The following is a 21,892-nucleotide window of genomic DNA, read 5'->3' on the forward strand; positions in this document are numbered from 1 at the left end:
GGGGCTCAGACACAGCCAAGGCCAAGGTTTTGGGTGGCAGTGTACATGCAGATGCCTTTTTCTGGATAAGGCCTTTGGCTTTGCACGGGGCAACCCAGGGGGACAGGGGAGTGTAGTGCAGGGTAGGAGGAACCGGCCTGCAAGCCCCAGGCCTGTGGCAAAGGAGCTCCTAGGGCCCAGGGCCTGGATGCCCTGCTCACCCAGAGCTGGTACCTGGAATTCTTTCACCCTTGGGATGCTGTAGCCACACTTCACAAACCCCACCCCCAGCAGGGGGGTCTGTGGCCCACAGACCCACCCCCACCCCCAGCAAGGGGTCTGGGGACTCCCTACCTTGAGGGGTGGTGGGAATGAGCATCGCTGTTCATCCATCCTGCTTCCCTGCAAAAGAAGATGCCATCAGTAGACTTGGCCATGGCCCCTGCCAGGGGGACCACCCATCAGGAGGCTCACCTAGCCTGTGTAGAAGTGAATGCTTGGGGAGCACCCATGGGTGTCGGGGTACACCCAGGCAAGGGCCGGCCAGCTCATTCCTCAGGCCTCTCTGGAGGGCTAGCGGTAGCCACACAAGCGGGGAGGGGCAGGAACTGTGCAGGGGAGGGGGAAAGAATGCTGCTGGGAGTGGGGGCAGGGGTGCCTGTGCAGGCCTAGTGTGGGGAGGGGTGTGCACATCAGCACAGATACAAAGAGGAGGAGGAGGCCAAGAGGTAGTGCTGAGAGAGGCAGAGAGGGGAGGGGAGGCACAGATAAGCAGAGGGGGAGGAGGCAGAGTCAGGGCTGAGAGAGGAGGGAGGGAGGGAGGGAGGGAGGGAGAGAGATGGCGGGCTGTGGAGGGTGAGCTGACATCAGAGAAAGCTCCTGAGGTTTCTTCAAGATGCCCCCCTTCCCCTCCCAATACACAGCCATGCAACATAGTAGGCCGGGCACCGCCCAGATCGCCTGCAGCATAACCTTTGGCCTACAGGCCCTGGCATCTGTTCCCGCCTCCATTATGCATAGGGGTCCTATAAAGCCTGTGCTGCCTCTTGGGGGTGGGTGAGTAAGGAGCTGATCCAAGCCCTGCTGGGGACCTATGAGAGAAAGGGCTGAGAGCTGGGAGTCTGTGTGCGAGTCCCGGGCCAGGGAGGAGGCAGCCTTCCTTAAGTCAATCACAAGCTGCTGGTCTGTACTGAGAGGTGCAGGGCTAGAGATAATCACAGAGCCCCCAGCATCTAGCCTGCCAGTACAGTCTCTTCTACCATCCTTACCTGCATCTTCTCAATCATCTCAAACAGATCTGTGTTCTGAAACAGAGGTAAGAGAGCAAGGTCAGTCCTGGGGAGGCCCAGCTGATCCTGACCCCCACCCCAGCCCACCTGGTCTCCTCAACTCCAACCAGCCAGCAAGGCACAAGGCAACAAGAGGGAGTATGGGGGCCTTATGGAGGGCTGTGTGTGTGGAAACCCAGTGCTCAGAGCCCAGAGCCCCAGGTCCTGAGTCCTGGGCAGATGGCCATTCAGTCAGCTTTCCTCAGGGAGGAAGCTGTTGACCTGGGGCACAGCTAGACCTCTTCCATGTCCAAAGTTGGTGGTGCCAGGATTAGCACAAAAACCTAAGAGCCTCAAGTCCCAGCCTTCAAGATGAGTCCAGCCTGGATCCCAAGGAGAGTTTGTGGTAACTTCTCCTGGATGAGGCCACAGGTGTCAGCCCTCTCCCCCACAGCAGTGTGAGCCAGGGCTCCTTGGGGAGAGGATGCTGGGTTACTTATTGAACCTACACCTGCTTGTGACCCCACATACATCCCCTCATGCCAAGACAGCCTTTCCTAAAGCTGGCCAGGGCACATGCGGAGTTAATCTGCATCTGCCAGCTGCTTGGCAGCATGGCCCCCTCCAGTGCCAACTCCCTAGGAGCTTTCCTGGAAGCCAGCATCCCTGCCTGCTGGGAGCTGGTGGGCTTGGGACCAGGCCTGAGAAGCCCGCAGAACATAGAGGATGGAGTGCTCCCCAAGCCCTTCCAAGGTTGGGAGGCAGTTCCTGCTGCCCAGAGGGAGCACCACCAGAGCCCACACATGTGCAATGAGGTAGAGCACCAGGAAACACATGTGTGCATACATACAGTCTCTCACTCCTGCTCACAGACAGGCCTGCACACCAATATTTAAACAGTATCACTACACCAGGCATATATTTTGTGTACCAAGAAACACACACACACCTGATAGATGCACAAATACCACCCCCCACCTGTGCAGGCCCACACCCCAGTGACTGCACAAGACCATGCTTCTGAGACCACAAGACAACCTGACACACACACAAGGGGCAGGGGCTCAAGGAAAAAGAGGGAGCCCACGGACCTTAGCAAGCTCCTTCCCCAGGAAGGAGTCACACACGTCGATCACATCAGACAGACACCATCCCACCACTGAGAGAGTTCTGAGAAAAGGAAGAGGCACTGCCACTGTAGGAGTGGTCCATCCTGGAGAGGAACCCAGGCCTGTGCCTCACACCCACCTGAGTACACACACACACACACAGCTCTGGGAAAAATCATGAGTCAGACAGACCATGTACACACACTGCCCTCAGAACAAGATCCAGACTGTGAAGCCCACCTCAGGAGACCCAGGAGACTTTGACCCTTGGTCACCTATGGCCACATCCAGTGCCTCTGAGTTTGGAAGAGGCCATCCTACAGATACCACAGACACATGCCTGTAACCCAGGAGACAAACACACCTGTCAACCTGACAGGGTAACAGCAACACCGCCATCTGTTCCATTCAGGTCAGCCAGGCAGCCTCCGATCTGCTCAAGGTGGCCAAACAGCCCAGGCACAAGAAAACATGACACCTTGCTGCTCCAGGAATCACAGCCACATAAACACTGACACATGGGACAGTCACCCAGAGTGTACACACCACACCAGGCAACACCCACAGTTCCTGCCTGGCCAACAGCAGCGGCGGGACACATGGCGGTGTGGCCTCCTGGAGGGTGGCACCACCAAGTTACACCTTGGCACTCGGAGCCCCTGTCTGGCAAGGGAAGGCAGAATGTGGTCCCAACAGCACACACATACAGGCGGGTGCGCGCACACACACACAGGGTCACAGGGTCACCGCATAGGTTCCTTGGACACTGCAGAAAGCCGGGATGTGCCCGGTGGCCTCCCCGAAGCCAGCACACCCGCCGTGGAGGAGCCTTGTACACCGGCCCCGACTCGGGCACAGCCCGCGGGGCCGTGGAGACGTCGGGATGACCCGGCCCCGGGTCTCCCCCTGGGCCAGGCCGCCCCTACCGGGGTCCTCACCTGCCAGCCGGCCCCTGCAGGCAGCGACCCCCTCCGCGGACGGCCGAGGGGCGCCGGGGGCCGCGGCTGCGCCATCCGGAGTCCGGTCCGGCCTCGGCCCCCCGCCCCAACTGCGCTCCAGCGGCTCCGGCCCGCGCGCGCCCCCCAGCCCGGGGCCCCGCAGCCCGAGCACCAGGCTCCGGCTCCCGCGGCGGCGCTGCCTGCGCGCTGGGCTCCCCGGGCGGCCGAGCCGAGGGGCGGGGCGCCAGGTACGGGCGGCGCGGGGCGGGGCTGCGGCGGCCGGGGCGGGGCGGGGACACGGAGGCCCCGCCCCCGGAGCGGCCCGGGACGCTGCGCCTGCGCACAGGAAGACTCCGGCCTGTCCGCTGCTCCGGGAACCCCCTCCACTACTTTGTTTCCAGACTCCGACCCCTCACTTCAGGGCCTGAAGGACGAGGAGGTTCCTTGGGACGGGAAGAGGAGGGTTGGCCTTGGAGACTGGGCTTTTCTTGAGCACTTACTTAATGTTTGGCTCTCCTTATCTGACCATAACTCAGGACATACAAATGTCACCCCCATTGTGCGGATGAGAAAACTGATTGTAAGAGGTGGGATTGCTCGCCCGAGACCGCACAGCTGGGAAAACCAGAAATCCATGGAAGGGCTTTGGGCCACTATGGGGGGCGGGGGAAGGAGTCCTCTTCTCTCATCTTTTTATACCCCAGTGATGGACAATTGCTGGTCAGTGCCCTCCCTTCTTCAAGTCTCTGGCCCAGGGAGGGACTGCCGCGTTTGCTGGGTGGGGAGGACTTCCAAGACCCCACAGTATGGAGAAGGGGGCCCTAGCAGCTCTCCCCATCTGTACAACGTAAGGCTTCTTGCAGCCCTCCTCGCTGGCCTTGCTGGCCTGTGCAGCCCTGTAGAAGCAGCAGGCTATGGCTACCCCAGGGGCAGGGCTGCCCACCAGCTCAGGGCCAGACTTCCCAGAAGTGCTGCCCTTCCCCCTATACTCCATCCCCAGGGCTTCTAGAAGGAAAGCAGTCCTTTTCTTTCTTCCCCCACATCTGGCCCTGGGTCAGAGAGCCAGTGGTGGGAACTCCAGAGATGCGTGTTCCAGACACGGAATAGCTTTTGTTTTTAATAATTAACGGCAACAAATATTGATTTACACAGCCACTTCCAGGCCCGCACGTTTCCGGGTACCCATTGAGATGCAGCCAGAAGAGCATCCATTCCCACACTGGCCCCGGGGGAGAGCGAGGTCTGCTTGCCTCACCTGTGGTGTGTGTGCAGGCACAGAGGAAGGTATGCACATGTGTGCATGCAGCTCTCTGCAGGAATGTGTGTGAAACCAAGTCTGGCTGTGGCTCCCTGTGTGTACACATATGTACTATGCTTCTGGATGTGCGTGTGCCTGTGTGTGTGCACGCGCGCACCAGGTGCTTGAATTCAGCACCTGGGCTCTGTCCCTGAGCCTCTCTGGGCTCAAGGCTAGTGACCTACCACTTGAGCCATAGCACCACTTCCAGCTTTTTCTGTATATGTGGTATTGAGGATGGAACCTAGGGCTTCATGCATGCTGGGCAAGCCACTAACCACTAAGATACATTCCCAGACCTGTAAGTGTGTGTTTATCCATGGTATCACATGTGTTCATGTGAAAGTCTGAACACATTTACAGTCATGCACCTGTGTCTGTGTGCTTGTTTCTGTGACCATGCCTGAGCCTAGCTGGGGACAGGCTGAGTATGACATGTGTGCAGACTTCTGCACCACAGAGTGGATAAAGCCCCACAGGGGATGGGTGGGTGCTGGGCAGTTCAGGTCTGTTTAAATATGTCTTCCCAAAAAGAAAGGAGTGTTCTGCCTGGCCCTGGCAATGGGATAATGCTGATATCAGCTCAGCTTCCCAATTTCTTCTTTCCAAAATATGTTCACAGGCATTGCCCAATGGCAAGCTGGCAAGGTGGCAGAAAAGGGGCTGGCTGTCAGTTCTATAATGCATAAGGGAACAGGTCCCAGCAGAAGTAGGGAATTTGCCAGATAGCCCAGGAAGGTCACCAGTCCCTCAAATTAGTTCTGTCAGTGTTCTAAGTATGCACAGATCTAGAGGTACTGGAGGAGAAATGGAGACTGTGTCTCAGGCCTGGCTTCCCTCAGCCTGCCACTGGCTTGCTGCGATCCTTAGCCTCTGAGCCTGAGTTCTCCCTCAAAGTCAAAGAAAGATCCACAGAATGTGGATGGATTCCTAGGAGGGGGTGGGTTGTCAGGATGGGGTGGTTAGGAGCCCACTGTCTCGCCTGAGTTGTCACAACTGAAGGCTGCCAGCCAGACTGGGAGGAAGCCAGGAAGCCTGGGGAGAGATGGCCCAATGCTAATCAGGAAAGACCACCCTGGGGCTTTCTGAATGGCAGTACTCAGGCAATGGGGTGCTCTGAGCCTCCTTCCCAGATGGGATAACTGAGACCCAATGGGGAGGGGGGCAGGCATCAGGGAGGCAAGCAGTAGTCCAAGGGCACTCAGCCCTCGTGAGAACCAGGCTACTCCCAGAATGCTCCAAAGAAAAGGAGCCTCATTCATGAGCCAGCTGCTGGGGTGAGCAGCATGCCATCAAGTCCCTGACTTCCTGCCAAGCCCTGGATCCATGTGACCCAGCCCTGGGCTGGGTGAAGGCAGAGAAGGCTGAGAGGGTTTCACGAGTCCCCTTTCTGCTGCCAACAGCTTTCCTACTGGGGGTGCTCCATGGAGATGGCTGCCCCACCTGCACCCCACTCCTCCACCATCTGCCCTTCCAGCCTAGGAAAGGTGCCTGGCACTTGCTCTAGGCTGGAGCTGATGGAGAGGAGCCTGGCAAAGCCTGCTCTACTCTTTCCTGGCTGTGTGACCTTGTAAAGATCCCTTCATCTCTCTGTGCATTTGGATCCTCATCTGGAAGGGTTTCCATAAGAAGCCAGAGGCAGGATGGAAAGTGTAGAAGGTATTACTTTTGTGTCGGAGAGGCCTTGAGCAGCACGCTGGTCAGACACCAGGCCTGGCCCCATTATACCCAACCAAATTTGGGCAGCTTGACAACTTTCATGGGCCTCCATTTCCTCCACTGCAACAGGGTACTAATGAGAGCAGGATTGCCTGGCATGACTAGGAGGGCATGAAATGAGATCCTGCATGTAAAGCGCTAAGCACTCATCTGGCACAGAATAAATCCCATGGAATCCTAGCCGGCATTCTTGGCATTTGGCAATCTACAAAAGGGGTGTAGTTATTCATCTCTGTGCCAGACCATGGCACAGAGGATGGGGTCTATGTCCGGTGGATTTCTAGCCTCTAGGGGCCCAGCCCCAGGTTTGTCACTAAGTAGGTGCTGGAAAAACTTTGGACTTCATAATAACTGGAAGGGTCTCTTTCATGAGGTTCTTGGGCTGGGCCAGAGAGTGGTCTGGACTGCGGGATGGGGACTTGTTTTTTTATGTAATCCTCAGGATGCTGTTACCACACCAGCTGGCCCCTGGAAATGCTGATAAGGAAGGCAAGGAAGAAAAACTGCTTGACTTTTTTACCCTTAGTTGTCTAATTTCCCCAAGCACTGATCCAGACTCAGGTTCAATCTGAGAGAGATGTGCCCCCCGCCCCTGGGGGACAGAGGAGTCTCCCTCTAGGGGTAAGCTCCAGGCAGCTTCTGTCTGGCTTGGGGAGGGGGTCAGAGCAGGGGCCACAGGATAGGGCAGCACTTACCTTAGGGTGTGATAAAGCTGTGTGGGAGGGAACTAGGTCCACAGATGACAGGTCTAATGCCTGCGGAAAGTGCTGGTTCTGTCCATCACTCCTCCTGGAGGAGAAAAAAAAGAACCTGAAGTCAGGAAGAGCCCCAGGTTCGAAGATTTGGCAACTCTGGGAGGAAGCATACTCTCACAAGTTGGGGAGATCAGCCAGACACTGGTGGCTCAAGCCTGTAATCCTAGCTACTCAGGAGGCTGAGATCTAAGGATTGCAGTTCCAAGCCAGCCTGGACAGGAAAGTCTGTAAGACTCTTATCTCAAATGAACCACAAAAAGACAGAAATGGAGCTGTAGAGCACTAGCCTTGAGCACAAAACCCAGGGACAGGGTCCAAGCCCAGAGTTCAAGCCCCAGAACACACACACACACACACACACACACACACACACACACACACACACACACACACACACACACACACACACACACACACACACACACACACACACACACACACACACACACACCAAGGAGTGGAGCTGTGGCTCAACTATTAAGAGTACCTTGAGCAGAAAAGCTAAAGAACAAAACCCAGGGACAGGGTCCAAGCCCAGAGTTCAAGCCCCAGAAACACACACACACACACACACACACACACACACACACACACACACACACACACACACACACACACACACACACACACACACACACACACACACACACACACACACACACCAAGGAGTGGAGCTGTGGCTCAACTATTAAGAGTACCTTGAGCAGAAAAGCTAAAGAACATTGCCCAAAACCTGAGTTCAAACCCCCATACTGTCAAAAAAAGGGGGAGCTGATGGAAAGAAGATGGGTATCATGAAAGAAACACCCTGGTTCCCCAAGAGGTAGGAGAGAAGGGGCTTCCTGAACATGGCTGCCAAGTGGATTCTCCTTCCTAATGATCATAAGTGGACAGGGTCTCTCTGGAGCTCTCCACTAGGACTCTAGCCTTGAGGGTATCCATGGACCATTCTGAAAATGGTAGACTGAGGCAGGGAGACAAAGGTTGCTGCAGGGGTCTGAGCTATCTGAATCACCAGGGGTTCTCAGCTGTACAGCCCACCCTCACTTCAGGAAGGCAGTGGCCTTGAGACTTGAAGCTGCTAGGCTACTGTGGTTCTAATGACAGTAACTGCCACTCATGCTCAGGCCTGTCCTGTGCTGAGCATCCCTCCAGGCTTGGGAGGGTCCAGCCACACTGCTCTTCTCACATCAGGATTGAGGACCCAGATGTACTTGCAGCTGGCCTGCAGCTGGGCAGTACCTGCCTGCCTGTGAACTGTCTGAACCCAAGCTTGGACCCTGCCACACCTACAGCCTTCTGAGGAAAGAGCAGGTCTGATAAAGGTGAAGTCAATGCCGGTCACCCACGAAAACCTGCCAGGGCCACTTACAAAGCCCAAGGCAAGAAGTGCCCAGCAGTTCCCAGATCCCGGAAGCCCAGGGCTGGGCGAGCAGGCCTGGCTTCCGCTGCTGAGGGCCAACCTGACTTGGCTGCATCCCCACCTGGGTGCCATGGAGTGAGTCACACTCCAGATGATGCTCAGTGGCCTGTGGGGCTTGAGTCAGACAGAGCTAAGGCTGCCACGCCCCAAGAGGGGAAGGGCTCTTAGGAACCTGGTTCAGGAAGGAGAAACAGGAAGTTCCCCGCCTGTTCTGATTCCCCTCAGCCTATAGGAGAGGTCCTCAGCTCTGTTGGGCACTGGGGCCCCCTTGGCCTCTCAGGGGTCTGTGCAGGACAGTGCTTGACCCCAAAGGACAGATCTGGTATCAGCGTGGATGAGATGTTTTCAGACACTGGCTAGCCATGTGGCTTGGGTCCAAGACACACAGTCCCCTTCTGGCTTTCGTCTCCAAAAGGAATCATCACAGATGCTGAGCAGCTCGTAGGTGAATGCCTTCACCTTTAATCATTCACCATCAACTCTGGCTGTCCCAATTAGAACCCCATGAAATACTGGTGGAATGATAATGAGCATCGGCAGCAGGGAGTCACTGAAGGGTTGTGTCCAAGAGAGGTACAGGACAAGAAGAAGGACTGGAGACGGAGTAGAGGGCTAGAGAGAGGCCCACACACATGCCGGCAGACCCACGGAGGTGTCTGTGGGGGACTCTGGGGAGTCCCATCATGTATCTGGAACACACATTACAACCTCACAACAGGTCCCCACTCTCACCGAGAGACCAAGGCTCCGAAGCGGTGAAGCCACTTCCCCTGCCACGTGGGTGCCACAGGGTTGAGAGACAGCCTGGTGCCGGTGGCTCACTCCTGTAACCCTAGCTACTCAGGAGGCTGAGATCTGAAGATCAAAGTTTGAAGCCAAACTAGGCAAGAAAGTCCATGAGACTCTGATCTCCAACTATTCACCAAAAAGCTGGAAGTGGAGGTATGACTCAAGTTGTAGAGTACCAGTCTGGTAGAGAGGGTGAAGCTAAGGGACAAATGCCTAGGCTCAAGCTTGTGTACCAGCACAAAAACGTGGATGATGTCTGTGGGGTAGGGTAGAGAGTGGAGTCTGTCAGGGTCAGGAAATCCTGGGGTTGACGCCTGGGTGAAGTTGGGTGCCTTTGCTGAATGGGACCGCTGACCTGGCTGGGAGTATATTCACCCATGTGGCTCTGAGTGCCACTCCTCTGTCTGTCCCAGACTCAGACACTGGCCTCTGCAGGCTGTCCTGGTAGCTGCTCCTCACACACCCAGTCAGAACCCCAGATCCTGTGTCCTCCGAGCTCAGCACTGCTCATGTTGAGCAGGGCCCCTCCAGGACCCTGCCCCAGGCTCTTCTTACTCTGTCCTAACTGTTGGCCTTCCCAGGTGAGGCCCGTCCTTCCTCCCTTCCCCACCCCTGAGCTCTAAACCTCGGGGGAGGGGAGGGTTTCAGTTTAGGGATGGAGGAGGAAATAGATGCCCAACCTTGAACAGGTAAAAGACTGACAAAAATTAACCACAGCCTACTGGGTTTTATTTAATCCGCAACTCCCCCAAGGGCTCAGCATTAACCCTTGAGGTCACAGAGGCTTTCTAAGATGAACAGGCATTGAGCAAAGACATGTGGGTGGACTCTGCAGCCAAGCGCTGAACTCCATAATGTGAGAGTTCAGCCCTGTGGACCCAGCTGGGAAGGAACAGCGCCCTCGTGGCCAGGCCCACCAGGCTTGCTACCTGCGGCTCTGCACTAAAGATTTTCCACCTGTGAACTCTGAACCCAAAGTTTTCAAAGAAAGTAAGTGAGACACAGAGAGGTTCCATAACTTGTCCAAAGATGCAAACGTGGGACCATCTGGGTGAAGATGTCATGTGCTTAATACAAATCCAACACTAACTCAGTAGTAACAGTAGTTGTGCAATGAAAGTTGTTTTTGTTTTGGTACCAGTTCTGGAGCTTGAACTCAAGACCTAGGCACTGTCCCTTAGCTTTTCTTTTTTTTTTTCTTAAGGCTAACTTTATCACTTAGCCATAGCTCCACTTTCAGCTCCTACCTACCCCCCAACCAAGGGACTTGAACTCAAGGCCTGGGCGCTATCCCTGAGCTCTTTTTGCTCTACCACTTTGAGCCACACCACTGCTTCCAGTTTTCTGGTGGTTAATTGCAGTAAAAATCTCACAACTTTCCTGCCCAGGCTGGCTTTGAACCACAATTCTCAGATCTCACTCTCCTTAGTTGCTAGGTTTATAAGCGTAAGCCACCAGCACCTGGCCACTTTCAACATTTTAGTGGATGATTGGATATAAAAATGTTGCAGACTTTCCTTTCTGGGGTGGCTTTGAACCAGAAGTCCTCAGATCTCAGCCTATTGAGTAGCTAGGATTACAGGCGAGAGCCACTCTCCTGCTTCAGTAAAAGCTTTTGAAGAAATTAATGAACTCAGCCTTTCCCTCCCCTCCCCTCCTCTCAGCCTTTCTCCAGCTCACCATATGCCTGCCCCACCTTCCTAGACTTCCCCCCACCCCAATCCTTTCTGCCTCTGGCCTCTGCACATCACCCCAAACACTAGCTCCATGCCTCTTCTTCATGAGCATAAACCTCTCTCTGACTGGCCTGTCTCTCCTCTCCCACCTTTGCCTCCTCTGGGTCTCTTCCATGGTTGTCACATGGAGTCTCCCAGGTCTCTGTCCCTGACCCATTTCTACAGAACCTTTCCTTACCTTCTGACTCAGCTTAAAATGCCTTGCATCCTTCCTACACCCACGGCAGCGGGGAGGAGCCCAGAGCAGGCTGGACTGTGGGGAGCTGCTTGCCCCCCACTGTGACCCACCTTGTAGATAGGGCTATTGCCTCATTCTATCCCTGCACAGCCTTTTGAGGTTTGGCTTCATCTACCTTTTGTCCAGATGAGAAAACTGAGGCTCAGAGAAGCCCAGGATCACACAGCAGAGAGGGGGCAGGGCTGACCCTAGTCTGGGTTTCCTCCACTGCTGACTTCCTAGCTCCCCAGTCCTACTGCCTGGCCTCCTGCTCCCAGTGGCCTCTTAATACAGCCCCACACTCCTGCAGCCACGGCCAGCATCTTCCTCAGGCCAGGCCTGCCCCACCTAGCCTGGACACCTGCCCGCTGCCTGCCTTGACACCTCGAAAGGGAGCAGCTACAGAAGAGCTGACTTGCCCAAGGTCACACGGAAAGCTGGAGCCAACCTGGAGTTAGGCCAGGCACATCCCAGGGTCACCTTCAGCCACGGTGGCTGCGTGGCCAGCGGCCAGTTGACCCTCCCCACCCCCACCTCAGAGCACCCACTTTTCCCTGGAAAGGGCAAGGCCACCATTGGGGGGAAGGGCCCAGCAGAAGCCGCTGCAGCTCCCCGTTTCTTGGCAACTGTCACTGGGCTCCTCCCACCCCCTTATCTCTTCATCAAGGTGGCAATAATAATCACACCTCCGGGAGTGCAGGAGTGTGCTTTGTACTTTTCAAAAGCTTTCTTTATCTACTCTCCTGAGAGACTGTCACCACCGGAACAAGCAGGAGATAAGGTGGTGACCAAGATCCCCAATTTCCAGAGGGGTAAACTGAGGCCTGGAGAGGTTAAACCTATGAGATGGCCCAGCAGACAAGCAGCAACCCAGAACTCTAGATACCCCCAGGAGAGTGAGGGAACCCCAAGGTCTCCCTCTATACCCACAGTTCCAAACAGCAGGGTCCAACTGAGTGAGTTAGCTAGGAAAGGTCACAGGCAGTGACAGGACACCTCCCCGGGGTGCATGCACCCCCTGTGAATCAGTGGGGAACAGGGGGATGGTCCTCTCTGGTTCTCTCATCTGCAAAAGGAGAGGTGGCAGTGATCTCCCAGGGCCTCCTGGGGCTGCAGTGGGGCAGAGAGAGCACGGCAGAAGCGTTTGCTGTGATTACGGTCACCTGCTCTCCTGGGAACCTGAGCTTCCGAGCACCAGCAGGGTAGCCAGGCTGTGCTGTGTGTAGGACCCGGATGGAGGTCCCAGGTGGGTCTGCTCCCTGCTAGTCCTCCTCCCCACCCCACCTGCCTGGACTCACCACACTTCTTGAGTCCTTCCAGCCACTCTGTCCTAGCCCCCGGGGCCTCAGCCGTTCTCCACACCAGCCCCACACTCTTGGCTGGGATCCCAGCGTACTCTCTTTCCCTTGGTGAACCATTCATGCTTTGAAATTCAACTTCAACCTCAGTGGCCACAGCAGGGGGCCCATGTCACACACCAAGGCAGACTGACCAGGGAGGTGGTACCACTCTGTGAGAAGGGGTGCTTGGGGGGGCCACTCCTCCCACTGCATGGGGCTCCAAGCCACAGGAAGAAATTGGGGTCTGAGGGAACACTAATGTAAAGCCTCAGCCAGGGACTGCCAGAACTGCCCCTCCCAGGGGGCCATAGAGGCCCATTGTTTTCTGAGCTCAACCTTCAGCCCCACCCTCCCCCATACCCCATGCCTGCCTCCCTGTCCTGCCAGGTGAGCAGGTTTCCAAGCGAAGCTGAGGGGAGACACTCAGGTCTGGTCTGCTGCACTCCTGGCTGTCCTTTCCGGACACCTTAACCCCCGAGAGGACCCAGAAGAGATGCGGGTTGGGTGGGGGTGGAGGGTGGGAGGGGTGGGGCAGGGGCCACTGTTAAGAGGATGCTGTGCTGTCAATGCCTGTGATCTTAGCTGACTGAGGCTGAGATCTGAGGTTTGAGGGTCAAAGCCAGCCTGGGCGGCAAAGTCTATGAGACTCTTATCTCCAATTAACCACCAGAAAACCAGAAGTGGCTCTGTGGATCAAAGTGGTAGAGCGCTTGTCTTGAAAGGGGGGGAAGGGGGAACTCAGGGACAGTACCCAGACCCTGAGTTCAAGCCCCACGATCACCATCAACAACAACAACAAAAACAGATTGGTGTGAAGTCACTTAAACCTTAGGACAACAGCCAAGGGAGGGCTGCCGCTGCCCCCTCCCCTCATTGCAGAGATGAGTAAGCAGAGGTTCCAGGGGCTTTAAAGACAGGCTGGGACTCACAGCTACCAAGTGGTAGAGCCACCAAGAACCCCCGGTGGTGAGGGGGTGAGCAGGAAGGTGGCTTGCTGGCTGAGGGCCTAGACACCCGGATCCAGGAGCTGGGCCAGGCAGTGGCCTCCTGAGCAAACAGCAGGCTGGCAGCCTAGAGAGGTCACAACACCGCCCCACCTGCGGACCTGGCCTACCTGCCCCGGTGGGCCAAACCTGTGCGGCTAAACCCACACAGGTACCCACACACACGTGCATGCGTGTGCACACGCGCACACACACACTCACACACACACACTATATGCCCCACCTCCCTGTGTCTCTGACAGACCCTGGCACAGTCCAACCCCTCCCCTCACAGAGCAGGGAGGAGGAGAGAAAGCCAGGTGTCCCGGCCCCCAGCCCCTTCCTGCTGGGGAACTACATCTGTGAAGCAAGCCAGGAACCGTCCAGGAGAGGCCCCGCCCTCCCCACCAACTCCAACAGCTTCCCAGGAGCAGACAGGTAACATGATCCCCACTCCACCCCCAACCAGAAACACGGGGACCTGCCCCAGGGGCTGCCTGCGACTCCAGCCCACCGTGAGCAGGACACACAGGCAGGCACCAAATCCCACCAGCCTACCATGTGCTGCCCTCCCCCTAGGCCCTAGCAAGGGTAGCTGGGGTGCTCTTTCCAGGGCCCACAGGCATATCCCAGACACCTACACTGTCTCCCCCTCCCCTCTACTGACCCATTGTCCCTACTGGCTTCTGCAGCCCAGGGGGTTTACATTCCTTTACTCTCTTACTCACTCCACCATCAGCCCACACCCCCACGTGCCCTTCATTCAGAGTACATGTCCTCATGCCTGCCAGGGCCAGACAATAGTGGTGAGTGTCAGTGTGGGAGTGCGGTGGGCCAGGCCCCCTCCCCCCCAAGCACCCTCCCCCCCAGCTAATCTCTAGCTGTCCCTGCATCTGCTCCAGCCTCACATCTGGTTACCAAAACCTCCAGAGCCCAGGCTCTGTTTAACCCATCCTTCTCCTCTGCAGACAGGTGCTGAGCACCAGTTCCTGCTGGGTGGATAGCCACCCAGGCCAGGGTTAAAGTTCCAGGTGAGGAATAAGGTCACTACCCCATGACTAAAGATGACAAGGACGTCTCCATAACTAGTCCAGGCCCAGGCCCTCAGACCCCAAGGTCTAGGGCTAACATCCCACAGAGAGAGACCTGGAGGACAAGGAGCTGGGGGTGAGGCCACCAAGGACTGGAGAAAGGGAAACCCTGGAGGGGCCTTTGCCTGTGAGACTCCATCTCCAAAATAACCTGCAAAAATCAGGGCTGGAGGCATGGCTCGGGTGGTACAGCACCAGCCAAGCAAGTTGTAAGGCCAAGTTCAAATCCCAATAACACATATGAAAAAATAAGTTGATAAAAGAGTTGGGTGTGTAGCTTAGTGGTAGAGCACCAGTATGCATAAGACTATTTTTGCACCACAAAAATAGTAAGTAAATAAAATACAGAGAAAGAGCTAGAGATATTGTTCAATGTGTGAGAGGCCCTGAGTTCCATCCCCAGCACTGCAAAAATAAAAATAAAAGAAAGGGAGACACATCCTGCCAGCTGACAGAGATGGTAAAGATGGAGGAGTTGACACCTGTAAATGTAGGGTAAATATTAGCCAAAGCGGTTCCTGGCCTTCTTTCCCGGTCTTTTCCTTTCTTTGCTTTCTCAGTAGGCTCCTGGGAAGAAGAGAGATTAGAGTCCAAGGCTCCAGTCAGTGGGATGGACAGATGGCTGTGGTAAGATAGCAGCTGTGTAATGTACCAAGTCCCTGTCTAGCCAAGACAAGGTGGGGCTCTGGGGTGGGGTTGGAGAGCCGAGGTGTGGAAGCCAAAGGGGCCAGCGGCAGGGTCCTGACCAATGGCCTCCAGGACACCTCTGCTTTGGGGATCAATGTTCATGATCACTTGAGGTCCTCCCAGGCTGTGGGCAGAGGCACTGGAGAAATCTCTATGACTTGTTCAGAACTGCCAGGGCAAAAGGATTTCACCTACTTTATTTTTGAGTGCTATTTGACCCAGTGAAGATTAAACTGTTGACCAGGCACTAGTGGCTCACCCCTGTAATACAAGCTATTTAGGAGGCTGAGATCTGAGGATCTCAGTTTGAGCCAGCCTGGGCAAGAAAGTCCATGAAATTCTTATCTCCAATTAACTACCAAAATGTCAGAAGTAGAGCTAGATATGGCTCAATTGGTAGATCACCTGTCTAGTATAAAAAGGCTGAGACAACTCCCAGGCCCGGAGTTCAACTCCAAATACCAGTACAATACACATACACACACACACACACACACCACACAAAACTTACACATGTACATTGACCTGGCTGGTGTCTGAGAGGCAGGGTCACTGGGAATTCTGCCTTTCACAGCAGGTTCTATGGAGAGAACTTTTCTGTGTGGTGCCAGGGGTGGAATCCAGAGCTTTGCCCGTGCGGTAGGTGACAGGGAACTACTCTACTACTAAACCAGAGTCTTGGCTCAGAGAACTTTTTTTTTGATCGGTTATGGGGCTTGAACTCTAGGCCTGAGCGCTGTCCCTCAGCTCTTCAGCTCAAGGCAAGCACTCTACCACTTGCGCCACAGCGCCACTTCCAGTTTTCTGGAAGTTTATTGGAGATAAGAGTCTCACAGACTTTCCTGCCCAGGCTGGCTTTGAATTTTGATCCTCAGATCTCAGCCTTCTGAGTAACTAGGATTACAGGCATGAGCCACCAGCACCTAGCTTCAGAGAACTTTTTTTTTTCTTTTGAACCAGGCTCTCACTATGAGAGTTCAGGCTGGTCTTGAACTCAAAATCCTCTGCCTCAGTTTCCTGAGTTCTGGAATTACAGCAGTGTGCTACCACATCTAGCTGACGATTTGATTTTGGGTTTTTGACAAGACCTCTTGCTTGAGTTATATCCCAAGCCCCAGAGAACTGATTTTTGGAATAATGATAATAAAGACATTGCTTGCCTGATAACAATAAAGTAATCGCAGCCTGCTCAGGGTCAGGGAAGAGTGAGGACAGCACCAGGACTCATGCAGCAAGGCAGGGGCTGTGCCCTTGGACCTCAGCTGTCCTTAGCTGGTACAGGACAGAGCTGGCAACCTCATTTGTAATGCAAACACAGGCTCTGCTCCAGTCCAGGCTGGCAGGTGGCCAGCCCCCTCTGGTATTAACTGCCCCTGCCTAGGGCCTCAAGGTTACCAGGCAGGTGGGCTCAATAACTTTCTGTGCAAGACTCTGGCCTTGAAGGTCATCCTCTCAAGGAGAGCTTGGACAGGTGACAAATGAGTTCACCTGTGTATACCTGAGTCTGAGTGGACTGGTGAACAGACCTAGAATGCCAGCTGTGCCACAGGCAGTGGGGCCTGTGGTGAGATCCTTCACCTCCCTGAGCCTCGGGTCCTCAGCTCTCCTGGGTGACAGCACATAGACAATACTCCTGAGGTGGCACGTGCCCAAGGAGGGCTGTGACTCCCAGCATGTGTGCCCAGAACACATGCATACCGGGGCTTAAGTGCAAGCACTGGGATCCAGCCCCGCCCGCAGAGGTGTCTGCCACTTGTTGGGGCAGGAGTCTGGTTCCCAGCACGGAGGGGGCGTGTGGCTCCGTGGGTGAGAAAGCGGATGGGAGGCTGCACGGCGGGAAGTGGAGGTGGGGGGAAAGCGCTCGTGACAGGGCGGGCACGGGCTTGTGTGCCAGCTTGTTTGGATCCGATTGTGCCACCCACCTGCCTAATGTCTTCCCGCTGCACACAGGATGAGGACACGCAATCTCACGTGGCCCACAGGGCCGATGACCCCCAGCCCCCATCCAACCTTCCCCGGGCTCCCAGGCTCACGGGGGTCCTCCTACCTCCGAGCCTTTGTATACCCTGCGCCCCATTCTCCCAAATGCATCCCACATGCTGCAGTCCTTCAGGCTCCCCCTCCTTAGGTGGGAGGGGCTCTCTGCATAGTGCTCCCAGACCCCCATCTTGGTTCATTGATTAGATCGCAGCTGCTCCTTGGGTCAGGACTGGGATCTGGGAGTGTTCAGTGCCCGTGCTGGTGTGTGGCACAAGTGTATGTGTGCACAAGGGCTGTGTTCACGGCAGAGCTATCTGTACAAGGACCACAGCTGCGAGTGTGAGCAGGGAGGCATGTGCGTGCATGCACACGGGAGCATTCTGCATGCAGGTGGGGAAGTCTCCCCTGTAGGCCCTTCAGCTGAGCCAGCACAGCGCCCTCTGCAGGCCAGCACTGACAATGACAATGACAAGACAACCGCGGCCAGAGGAGCGGGCCTCATGTCTGTGCTAGTCCGGTCTTCACCCCTGGCACACACAATCTCATGTAACCTTGACAACATGTGGCATTCACCCAGAAAGTCAACTTCCTTGGGGAAGACCCTATGCTCAGAGAAAACAGGAGACCCCTCCTCAACCATGCACCCCTTCCCCCAACACCGGGGCCCAACATTCCACCCCTAGAGACCCTCTTTGAATTACTAGTCTCTCCCCCCAAAACACAAATGCTTACAGAGGCAGAGATGTCCCCCTGAAAACGCACATGGGCCTCCCCTATAGTCAGGAGCAATGTGAGGACTGGTTCAAAGAGGCAAAGCATCCTAGGTAAGGCCACACAGCAAGTACGTAAGAGCCCAGATCTTTCCAGGCACTGCCCAGACAAGAGGCCAGAGAGCCTGAGCCTCACCAGGATGAAGGGTCCAGCAAGGCCATGGAATAGGCAGGAACCCCAACTTCATGGTGATGAGGCCCACAGGGTACCACTAGGAAATCACTCCATCCTGAGGCACAAGGCAGAGACCTACAGCCCGAGGATCAGCCCCCACCTGGAGGAGTTCTGTCTCTTGTCTCTCATCTATCTATCTATCTATCTATCTATCTATCTATCTATCTATCTATCTATCTATCTTTTTTGTACCAGTACTAGGGCTTGAACTCAGAGCCTGGATGCTGTCCCTTAGCTTGTGCCCTTCAGGCTGGCACTCTACCACTTGAGCCACAGCTCTACATCTGGGTTTTTGGTGTTTAATCGAGATAATAGTCTCACAAACTTTCCTTCCCAGGCTGGCTTTGAACCGAGATCCTCAGATCTCAGCCTCCTGAGTAACTAGGATTACAGGTGTGAGCCACCAGCACCTGGCTGAGTCTTGTCTCTCAAAGCTACAGGGAAGCTTCCTGGTGGTGGTGAGGGAACTCTCTGTCTGGGACCTCACCCAGGGGTCCCCCATGGGAAGGCCAGGAAGGACATAGGAAGGGGCTGTAGCCGGGCTGGAGAGGATAGGGGTCAGCCAGGATGAGCAGCCTCCAAGAGACAGAGCTCCCTCTTGCCTCATGGAAGGGCCACTGTAGTGTGGAGTCCCCAGAGAGCATTATAGGCCCAGGCCCAGGCCCAGGCCCAGCTCTAAGCAAGAAAGATTTGTCCGAGAAATCCAGATTATCTACTGAGCCTGAGACCCACACTTCTACTTATAGAACGCTGCTCAATTTCGACCCCTCCCTATTCTCCGGACCCACTTCTGACCTCAGGCTCCCTCATCTTCTCTATTAATTGGACATCCTAAACTCATTCCTGCCTCAAGGCCTTTGTACCTGCTGTTCCCTGTCTGGATGGATACTCCTACCCTTCCCTGCCAGTGCTTTTCATAGTTTAGGTTCAAAAATCACCTCTTTGGAAAGCCCTTCATGACTCCTTCCTTCTCCAGACACACAGCGGAGAGGCAAGCTGGAGTCAATTGCTTAGTTTCAACCTCAGCTCTGCCGGGAGACCTGGAATGGGTTGCTGTAGCTCTCTGCCTCAGTTTCCTCTGCCCTAATCCAGAAATAATGCTCACAAAGGGTCACTCTGATGATTAAACCCATCAGTATGTGCACAACACTGGAATACAGCCCAGCCCGCAGGAAGGACCTCTTGTTTACAGGTTCCTCTTGCTTCAAAATCAGTGCAGCCTTAGCCAGGCACTGGTGGCTCACGCCTATAATCTTACCTACTCAGGAGGCTGATCTCTGAGGACTGCAGTTTAAAGCTAGCCCAGGCAGAAAAGTCTATAAGACTCTTATCTCCAATTAACTACCAAAAATCCAGAAGTGGAGCTATGGCTCAAGTGGTAGAGTACCAGCCTTAAGTGAAAAAGCTCAGGGACAGTGCCAAGCCCCGAGTTCAAGCCCTATGACTGAACCTTCCCCCTAAAAAAAAAAAATCAAGGCAGCCCTCTGAGTTGGTTTCATTTGTCCTTTTGTCTCCTGCTGAGGCCCAGAAATATGAAGTACAAACCAAGCCATTTTCGAGGCAAAGGTGTGACCGACCTAATTTCTGCTGAGTTGGCAGTTGTGAAGCCACGCTGGCACAGTGGGTGCTCAGAGTCCGCTTGTGACTCAGTGAACACGGATGCCCCAGTGACCACAGCTCTACCACTCTGGGCAGCCAGGACTGTGCGCGCAGGACTCTACTTCAGCACATCTCTGTGCCCTCTCCTGACTCCAGGCCGGCTGAAGTCCCGGACCCTCTCAGAAGTGGTGCTGGGCCGGGCAGGTTGGTTAGCTGGGCATCAGCATGTGTGTCCTGTGCCCATGAGACCCCTTGCTTGGGCAGGCTGGTGCTGCGGCTGGTGCTGCCTTGGCATCTCTGCCTGGGCAGAGGTGGGGGCACGTGTGGGCTCAGAACAGCTGCTAGCGCTGGCCGGGCTCTGCCAGCTGCCCACCAGGAGCCTGCCTACCACATGCATCATAGATGAGGAGGCCCAGCGGGCACACCTGCCTGGCATTTCAGAGTCCCTAATGAGACCAGCTCCGTGCCTCCCACAGCAACACGGGGGCCCCGGGGGCTCCGGCTGTGTGGTTGCCGAGAAGGGGCAGCCGAGGACAGGGGCTACGCACCCAAGCCAACAGCCTACAGGAGAGAGAGAGAGAGGGAGAAAGAGAGAAAGAGCGAGGGGCGTGGCTCAGGTTGGCCGTGATGACAGTGTTGGCTAGCCACTCCCCTGCTCAGAGCCTCCGTTTCCTCATCTGTAAAAGGAGGACAGGTAGCAGTGGCTTCTACTCTGGAAGGAATGGGTTTCAGGGAGGCGCTAGGCCCAGGCTGGGACAGGGGAAGTGCCCCAGGCTTGGGAGCAGATGCACCCTCCTCACGGCCAGGACAGCTCTCTGCGAGCCGCTGGCCTCCCGCAGGATGCATGGGATGGCTTGCAGTGACACCCATTTTGGGGTCATTCTCTTGCCCCTCCTCTCTCATCCCATTTCTGCAGCTTCCATGTCTGAGAGAACCCGGTTCAAACCCAGTCAGCGGTGACCTTGGACCAGTCCTAGCCCCATCCTCAGTCTCCATCTCGGCCCACCTGCAGAATCAGTGTTTTTCTTTTCATTTGTTTGTCAGTCCTGGGCTTGAACGCAGGGCCTGGGCACTGTCCCTGAGCTGCTTTTTTTTTTTTTTTTTTTTTTGGGGGGGGGTCCGGTCATAGGGTCTGAACTCTGGGCCTGGGCACTGTGCCTCAGCTCTTCAGCTCAAGGCTAGCGCTCTACCACTTGAGCCACAGCGCCACTTCCAGCTTTTTTCTGCTTATATGCTGAGGAATCGAACCCAGGACCTCATGCATGCGAGGCAAGCACTCTACCACTGAGCCAACTTCCCAGCTCCAGCCCTGAGCTGCTTTTGCTCAAGGCTAGCACTCTACCACTTGAGCCACAGTAATGTTTCCTTTTTTTTTTTTTCCTGTATCGAACCCAGGCTTCATGCATGCTAGGCAAGCACTCTACCACTAAGCCACCTTCAGCACAGTTGACACCCTGACACTGTCACACGCATCCTTCCTGGGTTCTGCTCCTTCTCTCAGCCCGGTCAGTGTGTACCCTCTTCCAAGAGGCTTTCCCAGAGTCCCTGCCCTGCCAAGCGCACCCAGCCCCCCACACCGCTCTACCTCCTGCTCTTATCTCCCCCCACCCTTCTAGGACCTCAGAGTCACTCCCTGGCTCCAGACCTCTCTCCTGGCCTCCTTCCCCTCTTCTCTGCTCATTTACTCTGACCGTCTCCACCTGAGGTGGGGGGCATCACCCCATCACCTTTACCTCTGCCAAGGCCTCACTGCCCCTAGGACCTCAACTCCAACCTCTTAATGCTTTTTGAAAAGGAGATAGGAAAAATCACACTGCCTCCAGGAAGCCCTTCCAGCCTACCAACCAAGTTTCACACATCCCACAGGCACTGATGAGGCACTGGCTTGGCACGGGTGGTTCTGAGACCATGCACGGGCTCTGTGATCACGAGCAGAGACAGCTGGCCAGGCTGGGACTCCCACTGCCCAGTCTGAGATCAAGCACAAAAGGAACTTAAGCAACTCCCACTTCCCAGCGCTCAGACTTCTGGGTTCCG

The 21,892-nt window shown here is 55.4% G+C and overlaps 1 protein-coding gene across 9 annotated transcripts in view; it reads right to left on the reverse strand.

The window, feature by feature from the left end:
- LOC122115193 (RAP1 GTPase activating protein) overlaps positions 1-21,892 on the reverse strand; it is a 60,388-nt gene that overhangs the window by 18,430 nt on the left and 20,066 nt on the right. For 4 of the 9 annotated variants that reach the window (XM_042688506.1, XM_042688501.1, XM_042688500.1 and 1 more), the window contains exons 3-5: positions 7,006-7,099; positions 1,248-1,283; positions 334-381 (exon numbers count right to left, since the gene is read on the reverse strand). In XM_042688506.1, coding sequence (XP_042544440.1) covers positions 334-381; positions 1,248-1,265 — 66 coding nt within the window. In that variant the 5' untranslated portion in view covers positions 1,266-1,283; positions 7,006-7,099. Of the gene's footprint in view, positions 1-333; positions 382-1,247; positions 1,284-2,720; positions 2,740-3,294; positions 3,416-7,005; positions 7,101-21,892 lie in introns of those variants that run through there. The other 5 variants (XM_042688503.1, XM_042688502.1, XM_042688507.1 and 2 more) reach the window with 4 other exon arrangements.

The sequence above is a fragment of the Dipodomys spectabilis genome, unplaced genomic scaffold (genome assembly GCF_019054845.1).
Source record: "Dipodomys spectabilis isolate Male_0828 unplaced genomic scaffold, ASM1905484v1 ptg000118l, whole genome shotgun sequence".
NCBI classification, from domain to species: Eukaryota; Metazoa; Chordata; class Mammalia; order Rodentia; family Heteromyidae; genus Dipodomys; species Dipodomys spectabilis.